Source organism: Stegostoma tigrinum, chromosome 13 (assembly GCF_030684315.1).
Source record: "Stegostoma tigrinum isolate sSteTig4 chromosome 13, sSteTig4.hap1, whole genome shotgun sequence".
In the NCBI taxonomy this organism is placed as follows: Eukaryota; Metazoa; Chordata; class Chondrichthyes; order Orectolobiformes; family Stegostomatidae; genus Stegostoma; species Stegostoma tigrinum.
Genome location: NC_081366.1, coordinates 27,620,712 through 27,639,808, shown reverse-complemented (window position 1 = coordinate 27,639,808; position 19,097 = coordinate 27,620,712). Strand labels below are relative to the sequence as shown.

At 43.7% G+C, this 19,097-nt stretch overlaps 1 protein-coding gene across 1 annotated transcript in view; it reads right to left on the bottom strand.

Moving 5' to 3' along the window:
- Positions 1-3,164: 3,164 nt before the first annotated feature.
- Positions 3,165-19,097, bottom strand: part of LOC125458432 (uncharacterized) — a 78,519-nt gene continuing 62,586 nt past the window's right edge. Inside the window, exons 12-15 of the mRNA XM_059650507.1 lie at positions 18,787-18,855; positions 8,369-8,440; positions 7,018-7,144; positions 3,165-3,190 (exon numbers count right to left, since the gene is read on the bottom strand). Of these exons, the coding sequence (XP_059506490.1) occupies positions 3,165-3,190; positions 7,018-7,144; positions 8,369-8,440; positions 18,787-18,855 (294 nt within the window). The remainder of the gene's footprint in view (positions 3,191-7,017; positions 7,145-8,368; positions 8,441-18,786; positions 18,856-19,097) is intronic.

Genomic DNA, 19,097 nt, shown 5'->3' with positions numbered 1-19,097 from the left:
TAATATTCAATTAGCCTGAATTACTCACTGCATCTCCATACCTTAAAGACTGTCTTTCTATTTATGCTTTTCAAAACTGTGAACTGAAATAAGAAAGAAACATTGTACAACCAGTGTTTTATCTGGGTTGTTTATTTGTTTTGAAAAACAAGTAATCTGACAAACAAAACAATCAAAGCTGTTTGATCAAGTAGTATATGAATTCTGGGTTGCAGAAGAATTAAAACCAAGGTGTTTTGTGCAGATGCAGCTGGGTGGTAACAAGTTGATTGATCTGAAAGAAAGCCTATGATGATATGAACACATTTGGTGCAGGTGTGACTAGAGCTTAGGACCCTGCAACTGTACCATAAAAACCTTAAATTCATTGATTTACAGACTGTCATCAGTTATTGATGACAAAAGCCATTTTGCCTGCGAACAAACATGGGATTGCTCCTAAGGTAACTCAACAGCTTGATATCCAACAGCTCAGGAGCTGTCTTTCTGTTCTCTGCAGTCAAAGCCCACTTTAAACCTGATGAAATTTATCTTTCCTTCAACAATTGTTGCAAGCTGTGACTCTTAATTGGCAAGTCGTCATGGACCTTTAGTGAGTGAACCAACCACACGTTGTCTTTGCAAACCAGTAGAAGCATCCAGAGAAAAACTACTAAGAAGCAATATTCTGACCAGCATAAGAATCATCTCAGCAACCCACATGAACCACTGCCTTCCTAATTTTCATCTGTTCATCATCTATTTCTCCTGCCTGTTTTGCTGTCAGCATACATGTAAGGAAAAGTTTATTAGAGGATACAAGGCGTAGAGCTGGATGAACACAGCAGGCCAAGGAGCATCATAGGAGCAGGAAAGCTGACGTTTCAGGCCTAGACCCTTCATCAGAAAAGTGTTTTAATTTGTAGTGTTACAGGCCAACAGTTTATAACTGTTTCAGCAGCCAATTATAATCAATAGTAATCACTGATATCTCCAGCATCTGCAGTTCCCATTATCACTCATAATCAATAGTAATTCTTGTTAAGTTTATCAACTGTGCTTTCACTCTCAACTAGATTTATCCAAACAGTTAAAAAAAACCTGAGGCCCCAACAGATTCTCCGAGGATACCACTCATCATAACCTGATAAATCAGAAAAACAAAATCAATTTGTGCACACACTGTTTTCTGCCAGCCATGTACCCCCTACACCATAAGATTCCACTCTTGTCAAATGCCCTTTGGAAACCAGAATATAGTGAGTTTACTAACTGCCCCTTATTCACAACACATTACACCTTTAATACAAATCCAAGAGGTTGGTTAAACAAGATTTCCTTTTCACAAAAGCTTCTGATCACTTTGCATTTTTAAGGATCCAGCTGTAACCTTCTTAAGGATAGATTCCAAATCTTTCTCACAATATGTTAAGCTAATTAGTCAATAATTTCCTGCCTCCATCCCTTCTTGAAAAAGTGTTGTATTACTACTTTTCGGTATGAAGTGATTTTGAAAAACGAAACAAAAATGCTTTCCAAATAAATTGATCAGGAGGGAGTATTGTCTTAATGTTTCTTTACAGTTAATTAGATAAGAGCCATTAGTAATGCAAAGATCAGTTCATACCACAACAATTCACATAATGCCACATTTATTACTAACAAGACTCATCTAGACTGGTAGAATATACATTCATGCACATAGAACATTATAGCACAGTACAGGCCCTTCGGCCCTCGATGTTGTGCCGACCTGTCATACCGATCTCAAGCCCATCTAACCTACACTATTCCATGTACGTCCGTATGCTTATCCAATGACGCCTTAAATGTATCTAAAGTTGGCGACTCTACTACCGTTGCAGGCAAAGCTTTCCATTTGTCCTAGTAGCATCAATCTGAACTATGGTGTTGATGCAAGTCAACAAATAGAACAGATGCTTTTTGACTGAGAATAAAAGTTTAAAGGATGGGGCAGTCACTCATTCTCATTTTAGTATCTTGTTGAGTGTCAATACAATAAGATACATACCATCACCCATTTGGATGGATGATCCAGGGAAACAGTGAAGACTATTTAACTGTTGGGTCAGAGATAATGGGAGCTGCAGATGCTGGAGAATCCAAGATAATAAAGTGTGAAGCTGGATGAACACAGCAGGCCAAGCAGCATCTCAGGAGCACAAAAGCTGACGTTTCGGGCCTAGACCCTTCATCAGAGAGGGGGATGGCACCTCTCAGTCGCGAACCATTTTAACTCCCCCTCCCATTCCTCAGACGACATGTCCATCATGGGCCTCCTGCAGTGCCACAATGATGCCACCCGAAGGTTGCAGGAACAGCAACTCATATTCCGCTTGGGAGCCCTGCAGCCCAATGGTATCAATGTGGACTTCACAAGCTTCAAAATCTCCCCTCCCCCCACTGCATCCCAAAACCAGCCCAGCCTGTCCTCTGCTTCCCTGACCTCTTCTTCCTCTCACCCATCCCTTCCTCCCACCTCAAGCCGCACCTCCATTTCCTACCTACCACCTCATCCCACCTCGACCTGTCCGTCTTCCCTAGACTGACCTATCCCCTCCCTATCACCCCACCTATACTCTCCTCTCCACCTATCTTCTTTTCTCTCCACCTTCGGTCCGCCTCCCCCTCTCTCCCTATTTATTCCAGAACCCTCTCCCCATCCCCCTCTCTGATGAAGGGTCTAGGCCCGAAACGTCAGCTTTTGTGCTCCTGAGATGCTGCTTGGCCTGCTGTGTTCATCCAGCTTCACACATTGTTATCTTAACTGTTGGGTGATCACTTTTTTTTTCAAAAAAAAAATCACTGAATACTGTATAGCATTATTTATTACCAATACCATTTGCCTAAATTTCAGCCTAGACCTCCTTCAGAAAAGAATAAATTTTTACAATACTTAATTAGAAGATACTTGTTTCAAACAGTGACAAAGAATTACACCTTTTCCATACAAAAATTGAAGATTTATTAAACGTTTTAATTACACACAAACATTTTCTAGACAACTTTTGTTCCACACAAATTAAGATGTTACTAGCTTTTTTTTAATTTCATGGTTAAATTAAATATTTACTTATTTTACTTGCTGGACAATTCATTTGAAAGCAATTCCAGAAAATTCAGCAGATACAATAAATTTTTTCCTTTTTCTTCAGCAGGTCGACTTACTTAGAGAAGTCAATAATAATGTCTGCAAAAGAAACAAAATTAGACTATAAGAAAAGTTACAAGATATTTTAACTAAATCAATGTATCATCTGAAAATACTCAGAAGATCATGCAGCAGCTGTGGAGGGACAAAAACGATGTGAAATTCCAACTCCCTGACCACCTGAAACATTAACTCTGGGTGGAGCTTTACAGTTACATCAGTTGGCCGGTCCTTCAGTTGGTGGATTTATGACAACCCTGCTACGGCCATTTCAGAACGCTTAATTATTATTCAATCCTAATCAAACATCCAGTTTGGTTTTGATGGGCTTCCAGGTTCCATGAATGGCAATTTCCTTTCATACTCGTGATACAGGGCAGATGTCCTGCTTGTGGCCAATCAGAGACCATCAATACAAAGGATGCTGACTGCAGATGTTGAGGGATCATCTCAGTCCCAGGATATCACTGCACGAGATTATCAGAGTATTGTCCTTGGGCCAACTATCTTCAGCTCAACTCCACTGTGTAGAACTCGAAAGAATAACAGCCTCAGATGAAAACCCTACTCATCACCATGTCAAAATGTTAATTTTAAATTGTATGCCATAGATTGCCCAAATCAAGCTTATTCAAAACCTTACATTTCAATAAGATAATTTCTCAGTCTTCTAAACTATTGAGTCCAACTTTTACACTTTCTCTCAGAAGGCAACTCCTTCATCTCAAGAAACTGAGGGAAGCTTTTCTGAACTGCCTTAACTCCAGTATGTCTACTCTTATTTAAAGGAGACCAATATACAGCACTTTAGTTATTGTCTCACAATGCCTTGAAAAATTGTAGAAAGAATTCTGTACTTTTTTAGCCCATTCTTTTTGCAATAAAGGCCAGCATTTCATACACCTTCCTAATTAACGATGCACCTGTGTGTTAAACTATCACGATTCATGCTGGAAGACTTGACTGCAGCATTATGAGACCTCTCTCCACTAAAATAATATTCTGCATTTTAATTCTCCCATTCGAGTAGAAAATCTCATTTTCCCCATATTATACTCCAACTAATATAATTTATGTATTCACAACCCATCTACAGACATCTGAAAATTCATAACATTCTCTGCCCAATTTGTTACTTATATTTGTATCATCCAATAGTTTAGCTACTTGGTCCCTTAAGCCAATTCACCAATATGGATTCTAAACAGTTGGCATCTCAGTATTAATTCCAAACTAACTAATGGGGTGCTCAGCAGAAAATGATCATCTGTCGCCTCTATTTCATGCTAGTTAGCCGATTCTCTATCGATGCTAATATTTTACTCTTGCATATGCTCACAAAATTACAATAAATATGCTGCAAAACCTCAGGTTACTTATTTCAGTTTGCAGTCTGTCAGATTTTTCTTTAAAATATGCTACTATCTTGTGTAACATTCTTTTCTGGCACCCAAACAATTAATGGGTAGCCACAAATGCAATGGTCTTTTGTCTGTTCTGCCTGTTACATCCTCAATTGATTTGGAGCCAATCTACCATCCCCTGAGAAAAAGAACAGGAAATGACATCACCAACCCAAGGAAACCTAACCAGATAAATAGTAAGCGGGACATAACACCAGCGCTTCGTCGGAGGCTCACTGATGATGTTACCTAGAATGGTGACAAAACGTCTGAAAACTAACCTTCCAGCTCAGCGAGCAAACTCACATCCAGAACCTCAACCTGAGCTACAAATCTTCTCAAAACTCGCTATCCTCAAATGAACTTGAATCAATTTGTCAAACACTCTTCCATTTCACATACTGACTGCTACATTGTATGAATGATTGTTGGTATTTTTTCCTACTCCTTCCTCAACAATGGATTCGGATGTTTTCCAATTATAGATGGTCAGTCTAACATGCCTACAGACTGCTTGCTTTCTGTCTCACTTTCTTCAATAGGAGTATTACTTACTTTGGGTTTCTATTCTCCCAGGATCTTTCGAGAAACTAGGAAATCTTGGAAGATTACCACCAATGCATCACCACCTTTGCTGTCACTTCTTTTAAAACTCAAGGATGTCGGCCATCAGGTCCAGAGGACTTGTCATCCTCAAGTCTTTTTAGCTTTCGGAGTACTCTTTCCTCGAGTAATTGTGACTGTTTCAAGTTAGTCTCTCTGTTTTTTCCATTGATTTTCTATTGTCCTTGGGATGTATTTTCTGTCTTCAAATCACGAGGACAGATACAAAATACTTGCTCAAAATCTGTCAAATCTTAACTCTAATCTTCCACCTGCACCCACTAACCACCAAGCTTAATGGTCATACCATTATAATATTGTAACAAAAGTAATGACTTTCTATCAACAAGATTAAAAAAAAAGCTAATTGTTAATGATAGGTGCTGAAATTACAAAGTGGGAAAGAAAACAGTGGGGAAGAAAACAATGGCCAACCTTTATCAAAAAGGCCAGCCATTCGAACGTTAAATCAGGCAGCTAATTGGATGCCAGCAGAAATTATGAATATGGAGTAGGAAGACCACCTGCCCATCTAAAGTTTCCAGCCACAGCTTAGCTTTGTATGTGCATGTTGGCGCACATGCAGGGAGGTGGGGCAGGGGTGGTCGGTTATGGAGGTGGAAAGGTGTTGGGGAGGAGCAGCAGTGAGGGGGAAGAGAATTTGGTGCAGGAGTGAGAATCAGAAGTGCCGTCCATGAGAACAACCCTGCCCTAACAGAATCCTTCAATCTTGCAAAAATTAATACTAAATCAAAGAACCCCCTCAAGCTGACAAACTCTCCACACTCGTTTATCAGATATATCGGCCTTCTCTTGTCCTTCCTGTCCACCACATCATGAGGGGAAGTCATAGCCGTTGGATAAAACAGATAGGAACTACTTTCTCCTTGGTTAAAGGAGCAGGTTTCTAATGCAATTTTTCAAATTCTAAGCATAAACAAATCAACATCAGGCTCTTAATAAAACTCTTGCTATATAACTTGGTCTGTTTCTACAGATGAACAGATTTCCAAAGTGGGAAGTTTTGATTCAACTAAAACAAAAAAGTGTTTGCTAAATAGTAACTAGAAACAGTATGCAAAGCACTGTTCAATTAAATAAACTAACTTGGCTACAAAAGTTTTGCAGGCTTCTGGTAAGGTATGGTTTATGGCTGTTCATTACTTAAAGTTTAGATCTCATTGAATGTAAGGAAACATGCAAAGTTATGCCATTTTGTTTTCAACCACTGTTGTAAACTCTTTAGCAGGTAAGTCCACTACCATTTGTTTTAAAAATTGCCTAATACTTGCTTAGAAGGAAAGGGAGCAAATGCTTGCAAATGGGACTAGATTACATTTAGGTCAGCATAGACAAATTGGATTGAACGGTCTGTTTCTGTGCTGTACATCTCTGACTATTTTTTAAAAAAAACTCGTGCAGGTGTAGGGAGCCATAACTCAATTACTAATGCCAAAATAATCTCATTAAGATAACAAAAAATCCAAAATTTTAACAAGTACCAACACGTTGCAGCATTTAGAATTCTGCACCAAAGTCGTAGGTTAACTCATCTGGATCATTCGCCAAAAATAGAAACATAACCAAAACAGTGGACCTGATCAATATATACTATCAGCTTGTCACAGCATTAACTGTGGGGTTACTACCAGTTAATTTTGTTTTTTCACCTGGACACCCAAATGGAAAGGCTTACCATGCATGTTGACATATGACGCTCATGAACTGAAAACATTTGAAGAAGTGTTGAGTTGCAGTAATTGGCTTTAACTTTAAGAATTCCATTAGATGGATTTATAGTAAGGATACAAACAAGCCAGACAAATAGGCATAGCAAAGCTATGCATTTCAGACACTTGCCCAGAGGCGCATTTTCTAATGTCGTCCAATGTTTCACACGTTCACTCTGCAAACCATTAGATGGTCGGTAGCACACTGGAGCAAGGATGATGCTACATATTGGTACTTCATCTTTTTGTTTCAATCTCTAGCAAGAATAAAAAGAATGAAAAAGATTTTCCCAAGTCTCTTTCAAATTCCAAAAGCAGTTTACTCAAAGTAGTTACACTGATGATTGAGGTTAAGTCGTTTGTTACAAGAACTTCAGTTTTGTCTGCAGTTGGCTAACTACAGAACTGCGCAATACGCTGCATCAACTAAAAAAACCTCTTGCTTTTGTTGAAATGAATTGTAGTACTTTTTTTTCGTCATCTTTTGCCTTCAGTGGACTCATACCTTTCATGGTATGAAAAACCTTGAACAAAAACAAATTTGAATGCTGAATAAATTGGGAATATCTTTCAAACTAAGTTACTCCTTAATATAAGAAGATTTCATTCTTCCCCCTGTCCCCTGCTTCCATGCAATCAAGCATAACTCATGAGAGATAGTTTTTTTTAAATCAAAAAAGAACTTTATATTACTTATAGGATTTCACTGTTCTATTTGAGGCATAAATAGGACTTCTTTTCCCTCAAATACAGATGTTTTGTGCACAGAGTTAAAGTACACAAGTATGAAGCAAGGATTTTTATAATTAAGAGCACCACTAATGTTTGAAGTAGGTGGTTACTTAACAATGAAATGTAACAGGTTAATATACCATTGTTAAACTACGTAGCGGAGCCTATACCCAAAATGTTGTTATTTTCTCTTTCAGCCACTGACTTATCTTTTAGATAGTTTCAGTCATTTCTACACTTCAAAAAGTGTTTACTATAAATATAAACTACAAACTTTATAAACAAAAATCAACTTTTCCTAAGTGTAAATATTTCAATTAGTTTAAATTCTAACAGAAATTTTCTAATTGTACAGAAAGGCAAGGAGTAATAGGATTCAAGTCAGGTGAAAAGAGAAAATACCTCCTCCAGTTACATTCATCCACATTTCTCCTCCCAAAGAATTTCCTCAATTGTCGCCTTGGGCAAAAGGGCCTCTTTCTGTGCAATAGATCTCTGAATCGAAGATGACTATTTGGGTCAGATAGTATGCCATAGAAACTCAGCAGGTCTGTTGAACTCAATTTCTGTAGGACAGTCATGGAGGACTCATACTGCCAGAGTTGCTAAGATTCTCCAGCACTTCTTTTTAAATTTCAGATTTCTGGTATCCAAAATATTTTGCTTTTATTGAAATATTAGGCTTGCATTTTAAATTTTTTAAACAAATTGCATATGGTAGTGTAAGTGCTACAGAACTATAAACTTACTGTTGATTGTTTAAATGTCTCTACTGGTGCACTTGTCTGTTTTGGCTTAATCTCGTTCTTGTTTTCTACAATCTGTTGTGGAAGAAAACCACTGGCTATTGAATAGAGTTTGTCCATGTTCTTTCAACTGCTCCACTAATAGAAATAGACATACACAATCTATTCATGATCCATCACAATTATAAAAATAATCTTTCATGCAAACCTAATTTTTAAAATAGACAGTAAAATATTTCATAACACTCAAAGATACATTCCATTGCAAAGGAACCATCTAGAAGGATACATCTTCTGTGACTACTGAAGATGAGCATTGGTCTTTAAACAAGAACAATTCCGCATAGTGTAAGTTAGAAGACTTAACAGTTTTAAAACAGCAATTGAGAACAAAGATATTAAAGTGTGAAAGACGAGAAATATAAAAAGATAGTTTTAAGAGCTGACATGTATTTTCTTTCTAAAAAGAGTAACTAGCGATGAATCTTAGTCCTCTAAATACAGCATTTGTGGATTTAATAATGGAGAAATAAGGAAATGACAGATGCATTCAACAGATATCTGTCTTCAATACAGACAACAAAATAACTTACCACTAATGTGTTGTATGTTGAAAAGGTAAAAGGGAATAAGGAAAGCTACAATTACAAGAGATTACAGGAGAGGATTCAGTAGAAGAAGCAATGATGTAGGTGTATTGTTGCTGGACAAATAACCCAGAGACAGTAATATTCCATTGTCCTGGGTTTGAATTCCATCATAGCAGCTGGCAAATTGAAAGCAATAAAATCTGGAATTTGAAGTCTCATGATGGCTATAAAAACTACACAGTCAGTAGTCATAAAAACCCATCTAGTTTACTCTTATCCTTCAGGAAAGGCACCCGTCATTTCTAGCTTGCGCTTATTTGATCTGACTTACATGTGACTCAAGATCCATAGCTAAGCAACTAACTCTTAACTGCTCTCTGAAATGACCAAGCAAGTCATTCAGTTGTACCAGACTGCCAAAACTATCTCAACAAAAAAAGGAACAAAACTGGATGGACCACCTGTATCAACCTAGGTAACGGAAACAAAAATGGCTAACTCAATCCTTTTGAAACTAACATCCTCACTATAATCTTGGGGCTAGCACCAAAATTTGGAGACCTGCCTCACAGACCAGTCAAGCAATCGTCAGATGTAGTTAATAAACTCAGTATTCAGTACCCCAGTTCCAACAAGTCACACCCAACAGGGATGGTAACAAAGTTGGAAAGGAGTTGAGATAACAAGGTCTAGAGCTGGATGAACACAGCAGGCCAAGCAGCATCAGAAGAGCAGGCGAGCTGACGTTTCGGGTCGAGACCCTTCTTCAGAAATGGGGGAGGGGAACGGGATTCTCACATAAATAGGGACCGAGGGGGAGGCAGATAGAAGATGGATAAAGGAGAAGATAGGTGGAGAGGAGACAGACAGATCAAAGAGACAGGGTTGGAGCCAGTAAAGGTGAACATAGGAGGGGAGTTAGGGAGGGAGATAGGTCGATCCAGGGAAGGAAGGAGAGGTCAAGGAGGCGGGATGAGGTCAGTGGGTAGAAGATAGGGGTGGGAGGAATGGTTAGGGAGGCAGGGATGAGCTGGGCTGGTTTTGGGATGCGGTCAGCGGAGGGGAGATTTTGAAGATTGTGAAGTCCACATTGATACCATTGAGCTGCACAGTTCCCAAGCGAAATATAAGATGCTGTTCCTGCAGCTTTCAGGTGGCAATGCAGAAGGCCCAGGATGGACATGTTGACCAAGGAGCGGGAGTGGGAGTTGAAATGGTTCGCAATTGGGGGGGCGTAGTTGTTTGTTGCGAACCAAGCGTACCAGTTACGCAAAGCGGTCCCCAAGCCTCTGCTTGGCTTCCTCCGATGTAGAGGCTGCCACAACAGGAACAGCGGATACAGTATACCACATTAGCAGATGTGCAGGTGAACATCTGCTTTATGTGGAAAGTCTTGTTGGGGCCTGGGATGGGGGGGGGGGGGGGGGGGGTGAGGTGTAGGGGCTGGTGTAGGTTGCAGGTAAAAGTCCCAGGGATTGTGGGGCTAGAGGGGAGTGTGGAGTGGACAAGGCGGTCATGGAGAGAGTGGTCCCTCCAGAAAACAGATAAGGGCGGGGAGGGAGAAATGTCTTTGGTGGTGGGGTCATTTGCAGAAGGAGGAAGTGAGGGAGGACGATGCATTGGATCTGGAGGTTGGTGGGGTGGTACGTGAGGATGAGGGGGATTCTGTTTTGGCTGTTATTGTGGGTAGGGGGTGAGGGATGAGTTGCGAGAAATGTGTAACACAGTCGAGGGCATTTTTGACCACTGTGGAGGGGAAGTAGCAGTACTTGAAAAACGAGGACATCAGGGATGTCCGAGAGTGGAATGTCTCATCTCGGAAGCAGATGCAGCAAAGGCAAAGGAATTGGGAATAGGGGACGGCCTTTTGTAGGAAGGTGGATGACAGGTGTATTCTAGGTAGCTGTGGGAGTCGGTAGACTTGAAACGGATATCGGTTTCCAGGTGGATGCCAGAAAGGGTCCAGGAAGGACACACAAGTATCGGAGATGGTCCAGGTGAACTTAAGGTTGGGTGGAAGGTGTTAGTGAAGTGGATGAACTGTTTGAGCTCCTCGTGGGAGCACAAGGCGGTACCGATAGTCACTGATGTAACGGAGAAAGAGGTGGGGGTATAGGGCCAGCAAAGCTTTGGCAGAGGGATGTACACATATCGTATGAAAGGGCAGGCACAGCTTGGGCCCATGAGGGTACTCAATGGCCACCCCCTTTGTCTGTAGGAAGTGGGAGGAATTGAAGCATAAGTTAAGGGTGAGGATGAGTTCAGCTCAGTGGAGGGGGACTGTGGGACAGGACGTCCATGGTAAAGATGAGGTGTTGGGGACCAGGGAATTGGAAGTTTTGGAGGAGGTGGAGGGTGTGGGTGGTGTCACGGACATAGGTGGGGAGTTCCTGGACCAAGGGGGAGAAAATCTATTTCAAACATTTGGATGAAGGGATCTGATGTATGGTAGCTAAACTCGCTGATGACAAAGAGGTAAATATGCATTGAGAGTGGTGGAGTGCCAAACAAATGGGCTGCTTTATCCTGAATGTTCTAGAGTGTTGTCAGAGCATCAATCATCCAGGCAAATGTATTCTATCACCTTCCAGATGTCAAAAATCTTTAAGTAATCACAAATCAAAGATTAGCAAGCCACTGGCCTACTCTTGGAGCCAGTGTTCATATAGCCAATTCAGTGCAAGGATGTTAATAGTGGGAGAACTCAGCAACAGTAATGCTACTGAATAATCAGGAAAGATGATTACGTTCTTTGTTAATGATTACTATTAATTGACCTTCACCTCATGCAAATGTTACTTGCCAATTATCAACAAAAGCCTGAATGTTGTCCAAATGGTGCTACATTCAAACACAGACTTTTTCATTGAGAGAAACTGTAAATACTCAGGTTTCAACTGAACATTGCCACTTCTGATTTTCTAAGAGATGGACTAAGAATAACTACTCCAATAAACACAATTATATTGTACTAGGTGCATCATCCAACAGTGATACGTTTTCAGGGTTCCCAGTGATTTCATTGTTGTATGTTCTCAGATGCTGCTTATGGCCAAACATTACCTTCAAGGCAAAGGCAGTCACTTTCACTTTACCTCTAGAGTTTAGTACTTATGTTCTTGAGCAAAATATGGACATATTGAGGTCTGGATCAGAGTGACCTAAGACGACCTCAAGTTGTATAATCAGTGAGGAGGTTACCAATAAGTGATGGTGACTGGAGTCCAACAGCCTGCCTTTAGCAGACAGATAATGGAAGAGTGGTGCAGTAAACATTAATATCTGGACTGCAGCAACAAATATAGGAAGAGAGAATTTTCATTTAGGATGCATTAGCAATTATTGCTAAAATTACATCTTTTAAGTCATTCTTTCCTCCCCTTTTGCTTAAATGCAATAATGACAAATGCAAAATCAGTCATGGAGCATCATAAAAAGTACCAGCTGAGATACTTTAAGAATACTAACTTCAAAATTTGACTGCTGAATATTGTTGGAATGAAAACAAGTCTTTTAAAAACACTGATAATCCTCTCATGGGGAATTATTTAAAATGAATTGAATATACAACTAATTGCCAATTTAGAGACCAAGGTACAGTAACAGGCTTCAGAAATTTTCAAAAAATATTTACAGTATCATATTTTTAAGCTGGCAAGGGTTCAGAAGAGGTTTACCAAGATGTTGCCTGGTATGGAAGGTTTGAGTTATAAAGAAATGCTGGATGGGTCAGAATCGAAGATTCCCAGCACCATTCTTGACAGGGGCCTCAACCGGGACTGACCCATCTCTCGCACTTACACCCTCACCCTTTCTCTTCTATCCTGCAACAGCGATAGGGCTCCCCTTGTCCTTAACTACCACCCTACCAGCATCCACATCCAGAAGATCAGACACCATTTCCACCACTTCCAGTGAGATGCCACCAATCACGTATTCCCCTTCCCTCCCTTGACCGCCTTCCACAAGGACTGTTCCCTGCAGGGTACCCTGGTCCACTCTTCTTTCAGCCCCAACTACCTCCCCTACAGACCTTCCACTACCACCTGCGAAGGTGCAACACCTGCCCATTTACCTACTCCCTCCCCACTATCCAACATACCTTCCAGGTGAAGCAACACTTCACCTCCACTTCAGAATCTAGTCTGCTGAATTCACTGCTGACAATGAGGAAACAAAGTGTAGACTCGGGGACTGCTTGACAGAATGTTCTGCTTGCTAAAACGACCCTGAAGTTTCCAGTTGCCTGCCACTTTAACACCCTGTTCCCTGGCCAAAATCTCTGTCTCAGGCTTGCTGTAGTGTTCCAGCGAAGCTCACAGCAAGCTGGAAGAACAACACCTCATTTTCCGCCTGGGGACGCTGCAACCCTCTGGACTCAATATTGAGTTCAATAATTTTAGGGCTTAAACTCTCCATGCCCGAGCCCCCTAGCCCACACACCAGGCCATGTTATCACAAAGCCTGCCATTACACACAATGTTAGTCACTAACAGTCCCCCATTAACAGCTATTCACCCTCCTAGCCAGATCGTTATCAACTCCTTTGTCTAGTCAACTGCTCTTCTGTGTCTTTGGGCGCTATCCTATCATTTACTCCCTACCCCACCCCTTTCCTATTATCTGCATATAAACCAACATTTCCCAGCTACCATCAGTTCTGAGAAAGGATCACCGGACCCGAAACGTTAACTCTGATTTTTTTTTTCACAGATACTGCCAGACCTGCAGAGCTTTTCCAGCAACTTCTGTTTTTGTTCCTGGTTAGGCTAGGACTTTTTTTTCCACTACAGCATAGGAGGTTGCAGCAAGCTTATAGAAGTTTATAAAATCTTAAGGGATATACACAGGGTTGATAGTGTCTTTTCCCTAGGATGGGGTTTTCAAGACTAGGGGTCACATTTTTAAAAGGTGGGGGTGGGTGGGAGACATTTAAAAAACACAATGGGCACTTTTTTCTTTTACACCGAGCATGGTTTGTGTGTGTGTAATGAACTTCCTGAGGAAGTGGTGGAAGTCAGCACAATTACAACGCTTAAAAGACATTTGGATAAGTACATGATTAGGAAAGGTTTGCAGGGACATGAGCAAGGAGCAGGCAGGTAGGATCGGCATACGCTGCTTGGACGTGAGGGTCTGTTTCCGTGCTATATGACAATGTATCTAGTGTCCTTACAGCCAAATTTCAAGTTTGGTATTTGGAACTTCCTTAAAAGGCCTACAAAACAAAAGTGCAATTCGCACAAACTCCCAATCATGATCAATTCCACTAGGGGGTAATAAAATGTGAGGCTGGATGAACACAGCAGGCCAAGCAGCATCTCAGGAGCACAAAAGCTGACATTTCGGGCCTAGACCCTTCATCAGAGAGGGGGATGGGGAGAGGGAACTGGAATAAATAGGGAGAGAGGGGGAGGCGGACCGAAGATGGAGAGAAAAGAAGATAGGTGGAGAGAGATAATAAAATGTGAGGCTGGATGAACACAGCAGGCCAAGCAGCATCTCAGGAGCACAAAAGCTGACGTTTCGGGCCTAGACCCTTCATCAGAGAGGGGGATGGGGGGAGGGAACTGGAATAAATAGGGAGAGAGGGGGAGGCGGACCGAAGATGGAGAGTAAAGAAGATAGGTGGAGAGGGTGTAGGTGGGGAGGTAGGGAGGGGATAGGTCAGTCCAGGGAAGACGGACAGGTCAAGGAGGTGGGATGAGGTTAGTAGGTAGCTGGGGGTGCGGCTTGGGGTGGGAGGAAGGGATGGGTGAGAGGAAGAACCGGTTAGGGAGGCAGAGACAGGTTGGACTGGTTTTGGGATGCAGTGGGTGGGGGGGGAAGAGCTGGGCTGGTTGTGTGGTGCAGTGGGGGGAGGGGATGAACTGGGCTGGTTTAGGGATGCAGTGGGGGAAGGGGAGATTTTGAAACTGGTGAAGTCCACATTGATACCATATGGCTGCAGGGTTCCCAGGCGGAATATGAGTTGCTGTTCCTGCAACCTTCGGGTGGCATCATTGTGGCAGTGCAGGAGGCCCATGATGGACATGTCATCAAGAGAATGGGAGGGGGAGTGGAAATGGTTTGCGACTGGGAGGTGCAGTTGTTTGTTGCGAACTGAGCGGAGGTGTTCTGCAAAGCGGTCCCCAAGCCTCCGCTTGGTTTCCCCAATGTAGAGAAAGCCGCACCGGGTACAGTGGATGCAGTATACCACATTGGCAGATGTGCAGGTGAACCTCTGCTTAATGTGGAATGTCATCTTGGGGCCTGGGATGGGGGTGAGGGAGGAGGTATGGGGACAAGTGTAGCATTTCCTGCGGTTGCAGGGGAAGGTGCCGGGTGTGGTGGGGTTGGAGGGCAGTGTGGAGCGAACAAGGGAGTCACGGAGAGAGTGGTCTCTCCGGAAAGCAGACAGGGGTGGGGATGGAAAAATGTCTTGGGTGGTGGGGTCGGATTGTAAATGGCGGAAGTGTCGGAGGATAATGCGTTGTATCCGGAGGTTGGTAGGGTGGTGTGTGAGAACGAGGGGGATCCTCTTGGGGCGGTTGTGGCGGGGGCGGGGTGTGAGGGATGTGTCGCGGGAAATGCGGGAGACGCGGTCAAGGGCGTTCTCAATCACCGTGGGGGGGAAGTTGCGGTCCTTAAAGAACTTGGACATCTGGGATGTGCGGGAGTGGAATGTCTTATCGTGGGAGCAGATGTGGCGGAGGCGGAGGAATTGGGAATAGGGGATGGAATTTTTGCAGGAGGGTGGGTGGGAGGAGGTGTATTCTAGGTAGCTGTGGGAGTCGGTGGGCTTGAAATGGACATCAGTTACAAGCTGGTTGCCTGAGATGGAGACTGAGAGGTCCAGGAAGGTGAGGGATGTGCTGGAGATGGCCCAGGTGAACTGAAGGTTGGGGTGGAAGGTGTTGGTGAAGTGGATGAACTGTTCGAGCTCCTCTGGGGAGCAAGAGGCGGCGCCGATACAGTCATCAATGTACCGGAGGAAGAGGTGGGGTTTGGGGCCTGTGTAGGTGCGGAAGATGGACTGTTCCACGTAACCTACAAAGAGGCAGGCATAGCTGGGGCCCATGCGGGTGCCCATGGCCACCCCCTTAGTCTGTAGGAAGTGGGAGGAGTCAAAAGAGAAGTTGTTGAGTGTGAGGACGAGTTCCGCTAGGCGGATGAGAGTGTCGGTGGAGGGGGCCTGGTCGGGCCTGCGGGACAGGAAGAAGTGGAGGGCCTTGAGGCCATCTCCATGCGGAATGCAGGTGTACAGGGACTGGACGTCCATGGTGAATATGAGGTGTTGGGGGCCAGGGAATTGGAAGTCCTGGAGGAGGTGGAGGGCGTGGGTGGTGTCACGGACATAGGTGGGGAGTTCCTGGACCAAAGGGGAGAAAATGGAGTCCAGATAGGTGGAGATGAGTTTGGTGGGGCAGGAGCAGGCTGAGACGATGGGTCGACCAGGGCAGGCAGGTTTGTGGATTTTGGGAAGGAGATAGAAACGGGCCGTGCGGGGTTGGGGAACAATGAGGTTGGAGGCTGTGGGTGGGAGGTCCCCTGAGGTGATGAGGTCATGAATGGTGTTGGAGATGATGGTTTGGTGCTCAGGTGTGGGGTCATGATCGAGGAGGCGGTAGGAGGTGGTGTCGGAGAGTTGGCGTCTGGCCTCGGCGATGTAGAGGTCAGTACGCCATACTACCACTGCGCCACCCTTGTCTGCGGGTTTGATGGTGAGGTTGGGGTTGGAGCGGAGGGAGCGGAGGGCTGCCCGTTCTGCGGGGGAGAGGTTGGAGTGGGTGAGAGGGGTGGAGAGGTTGAGGCGGTTAATGTCTTGACGGCAGTTGGAGATGAAGAGGTCGAGGGAGGGTAGGAGGCCTGGGGGTGGTGTCCAGGAGGAGGACTTGTGTTGGAAGCGGGTGAAGGGGTCAGTGGAAGGAGGGTTGGGTTCCCGGTTGAAGAAGTAGGCATGCAGGCGAAGACGGCGGAAAAACTGCTCTATGTCCGACCGTGACTGGTATTCGTTGATGTGTGGTTGTAGGGGGACAAAGGTGAGCCCCTTGCTCAGGACTGACCGTTCGATGATGCGTTGTATCCGGAGGTTGGTAGGGTGGTGTGTGAGAACGAGGGGGATCCTCTAGGATACAACGCATCATCCTCCGACACTTCCGCCATTTACAATCCGACCCCACCACCCAAGACATTTTTCCATCCCCTCCCATGTCTGCTTTCCGGAGAGACCACTCTCTCCGTGACTCCCTTGTTCGCTCCACACTGCCCTCCAATCCCACCACACCCGGCACCTTCCCCTGCAACCGCAGGAAATGCTACACTTGTCCCCACACCTCCTCCCTCACCCCTATCCCAGGCCCCAAGATGACATTCCACATTAAGCAGAGGTTCACCTGCACATCTGCCAACGTGGTATACTGCATCCACTGTACCCGGTGCTGCTTCCTCTACATTGGGGAAACCAAGCGGAGGCTTGGGGACCGCTTTGCAGAACACCTCCGCTCAGTTCGCTACAAACAACTGCACCTCCCAGTCGCAAACCATTTCCACTCCCCCTCCCATTCTCTAGATGACATGCCCATCATGGGCCTCCTGCACTGCCACAATGATGCGACCCGAAGGTTGCAGGAACAGCAACTCATATTCCGCCTGGGAACCCTGCAGCCATATGGTATCAATGTGGACTTCACCAGTTTCAAAATCTCCCCTTCCCCTACTGCATCCCTAAACCAGCCTAGTTCGTCCCCTCCCCCCACTGCACCACACAACCAGCCCAGCTCTTCCCCCCCACCCACTGCATCCCAAAACCAGTCCAACCTGTCTCTGCCTCCCTAACCGGTTCTTCCTCTCACCCATCCCTTCCTCCCACCCCAAGCCGTACCCCCAGCTACCTACTAACCTCATCCCACCTCCTTGACCTGTCCGTCTTCCCTGGACTGACCTATCCCCTCCCCACCTATACTCTCCTCTCTACCTATCTTCTTTTCTCTCCATCTTTGGTCCGCCTCCCCCCTCTCCCTATTTATTCCAGTTCCCTCTCCCCATCCCCCTCTCTGATGAAGGGTCTAGGCCCGAAACATCAGCTTTTGTGCTCCTGAGATGCTGCTTGGCCTGCTGTGTTCATCCAGCCTCACATTTTATTATGTTGGAATTCTCTGGCATCTGCAGTTCCCATTATCTCTCCACTAGGGGGTGACCAGTTTTGTATCCAGGGCCTTCCTCATGTGCCAATCTTGAAAACACCATAAAAAGATCAAAGAAACTCAATTTCAACAGAATGCAATTTGTACTTGATTCTCTACAAATCGTTTTGCTAATTATAGTAATATTGGTGGATTTGCACCAAAAAGAGAAAAAAAAACAAACAAACAGACTCCAAGCTACTGTGTGCTAGACAAGTGGCTAAAGAATTAACTGGGTGACTTTGAAATTTCTTTGACAATGATTTCAGGATACAATTACCAATTACAGAGCAAGTACATTAATGAGCTCCAGAAAATTTTCAAAAATCAATTCAGGCAATCACAGAAATCCACAATGAATCAGTTGTTTGACCTTCAACATGGCAAATCACTGAAATCTTTCAATATTTTTTCAAATAAATTGCCTACATTGATCATTTGTCCTTCCCTTAAAAGGATAATTCTCTGGCTCTCAAACAAGTAGCACCTATTCTCATTGAAAATGAACAAGAGATTAACAGTAATTTCCTAACTGAACAATACTTTCACTTTCCATTAATTAACACAGCTCAAAAAAGGCCAATCCAAATAATCTCAGGTGAAGATCTGAAACAAAAACAAATTGATGGATAAACTCAGCAGCGGCCCGAGGGATCAGTGTACTTACTGTTAAGTCTGCTTTCTCTCCACGTGTGCTGATATGCCTGGCGGGTTTCTCCAATAAATCCCACTTTTCCTTAAAAAAGGATATTCAATATGATACAATGCTGGAAATAAAATGCTATTTCACAACAAGAAATTGGTGAAAATAATCAGCAGTACTTGGTTTCTCTAGTTAGGGAGGTTAAGCAGCATATCATTGGAATCCAATTGCTCCATCTCCTTGGTATCGGCATGTTTTTCCCTTCCTATTTCTGCTCCCTCTCAGAACAGGAAAAGCAGATCAGTGTTCAACCATTTTTCATTAACTTGACATTA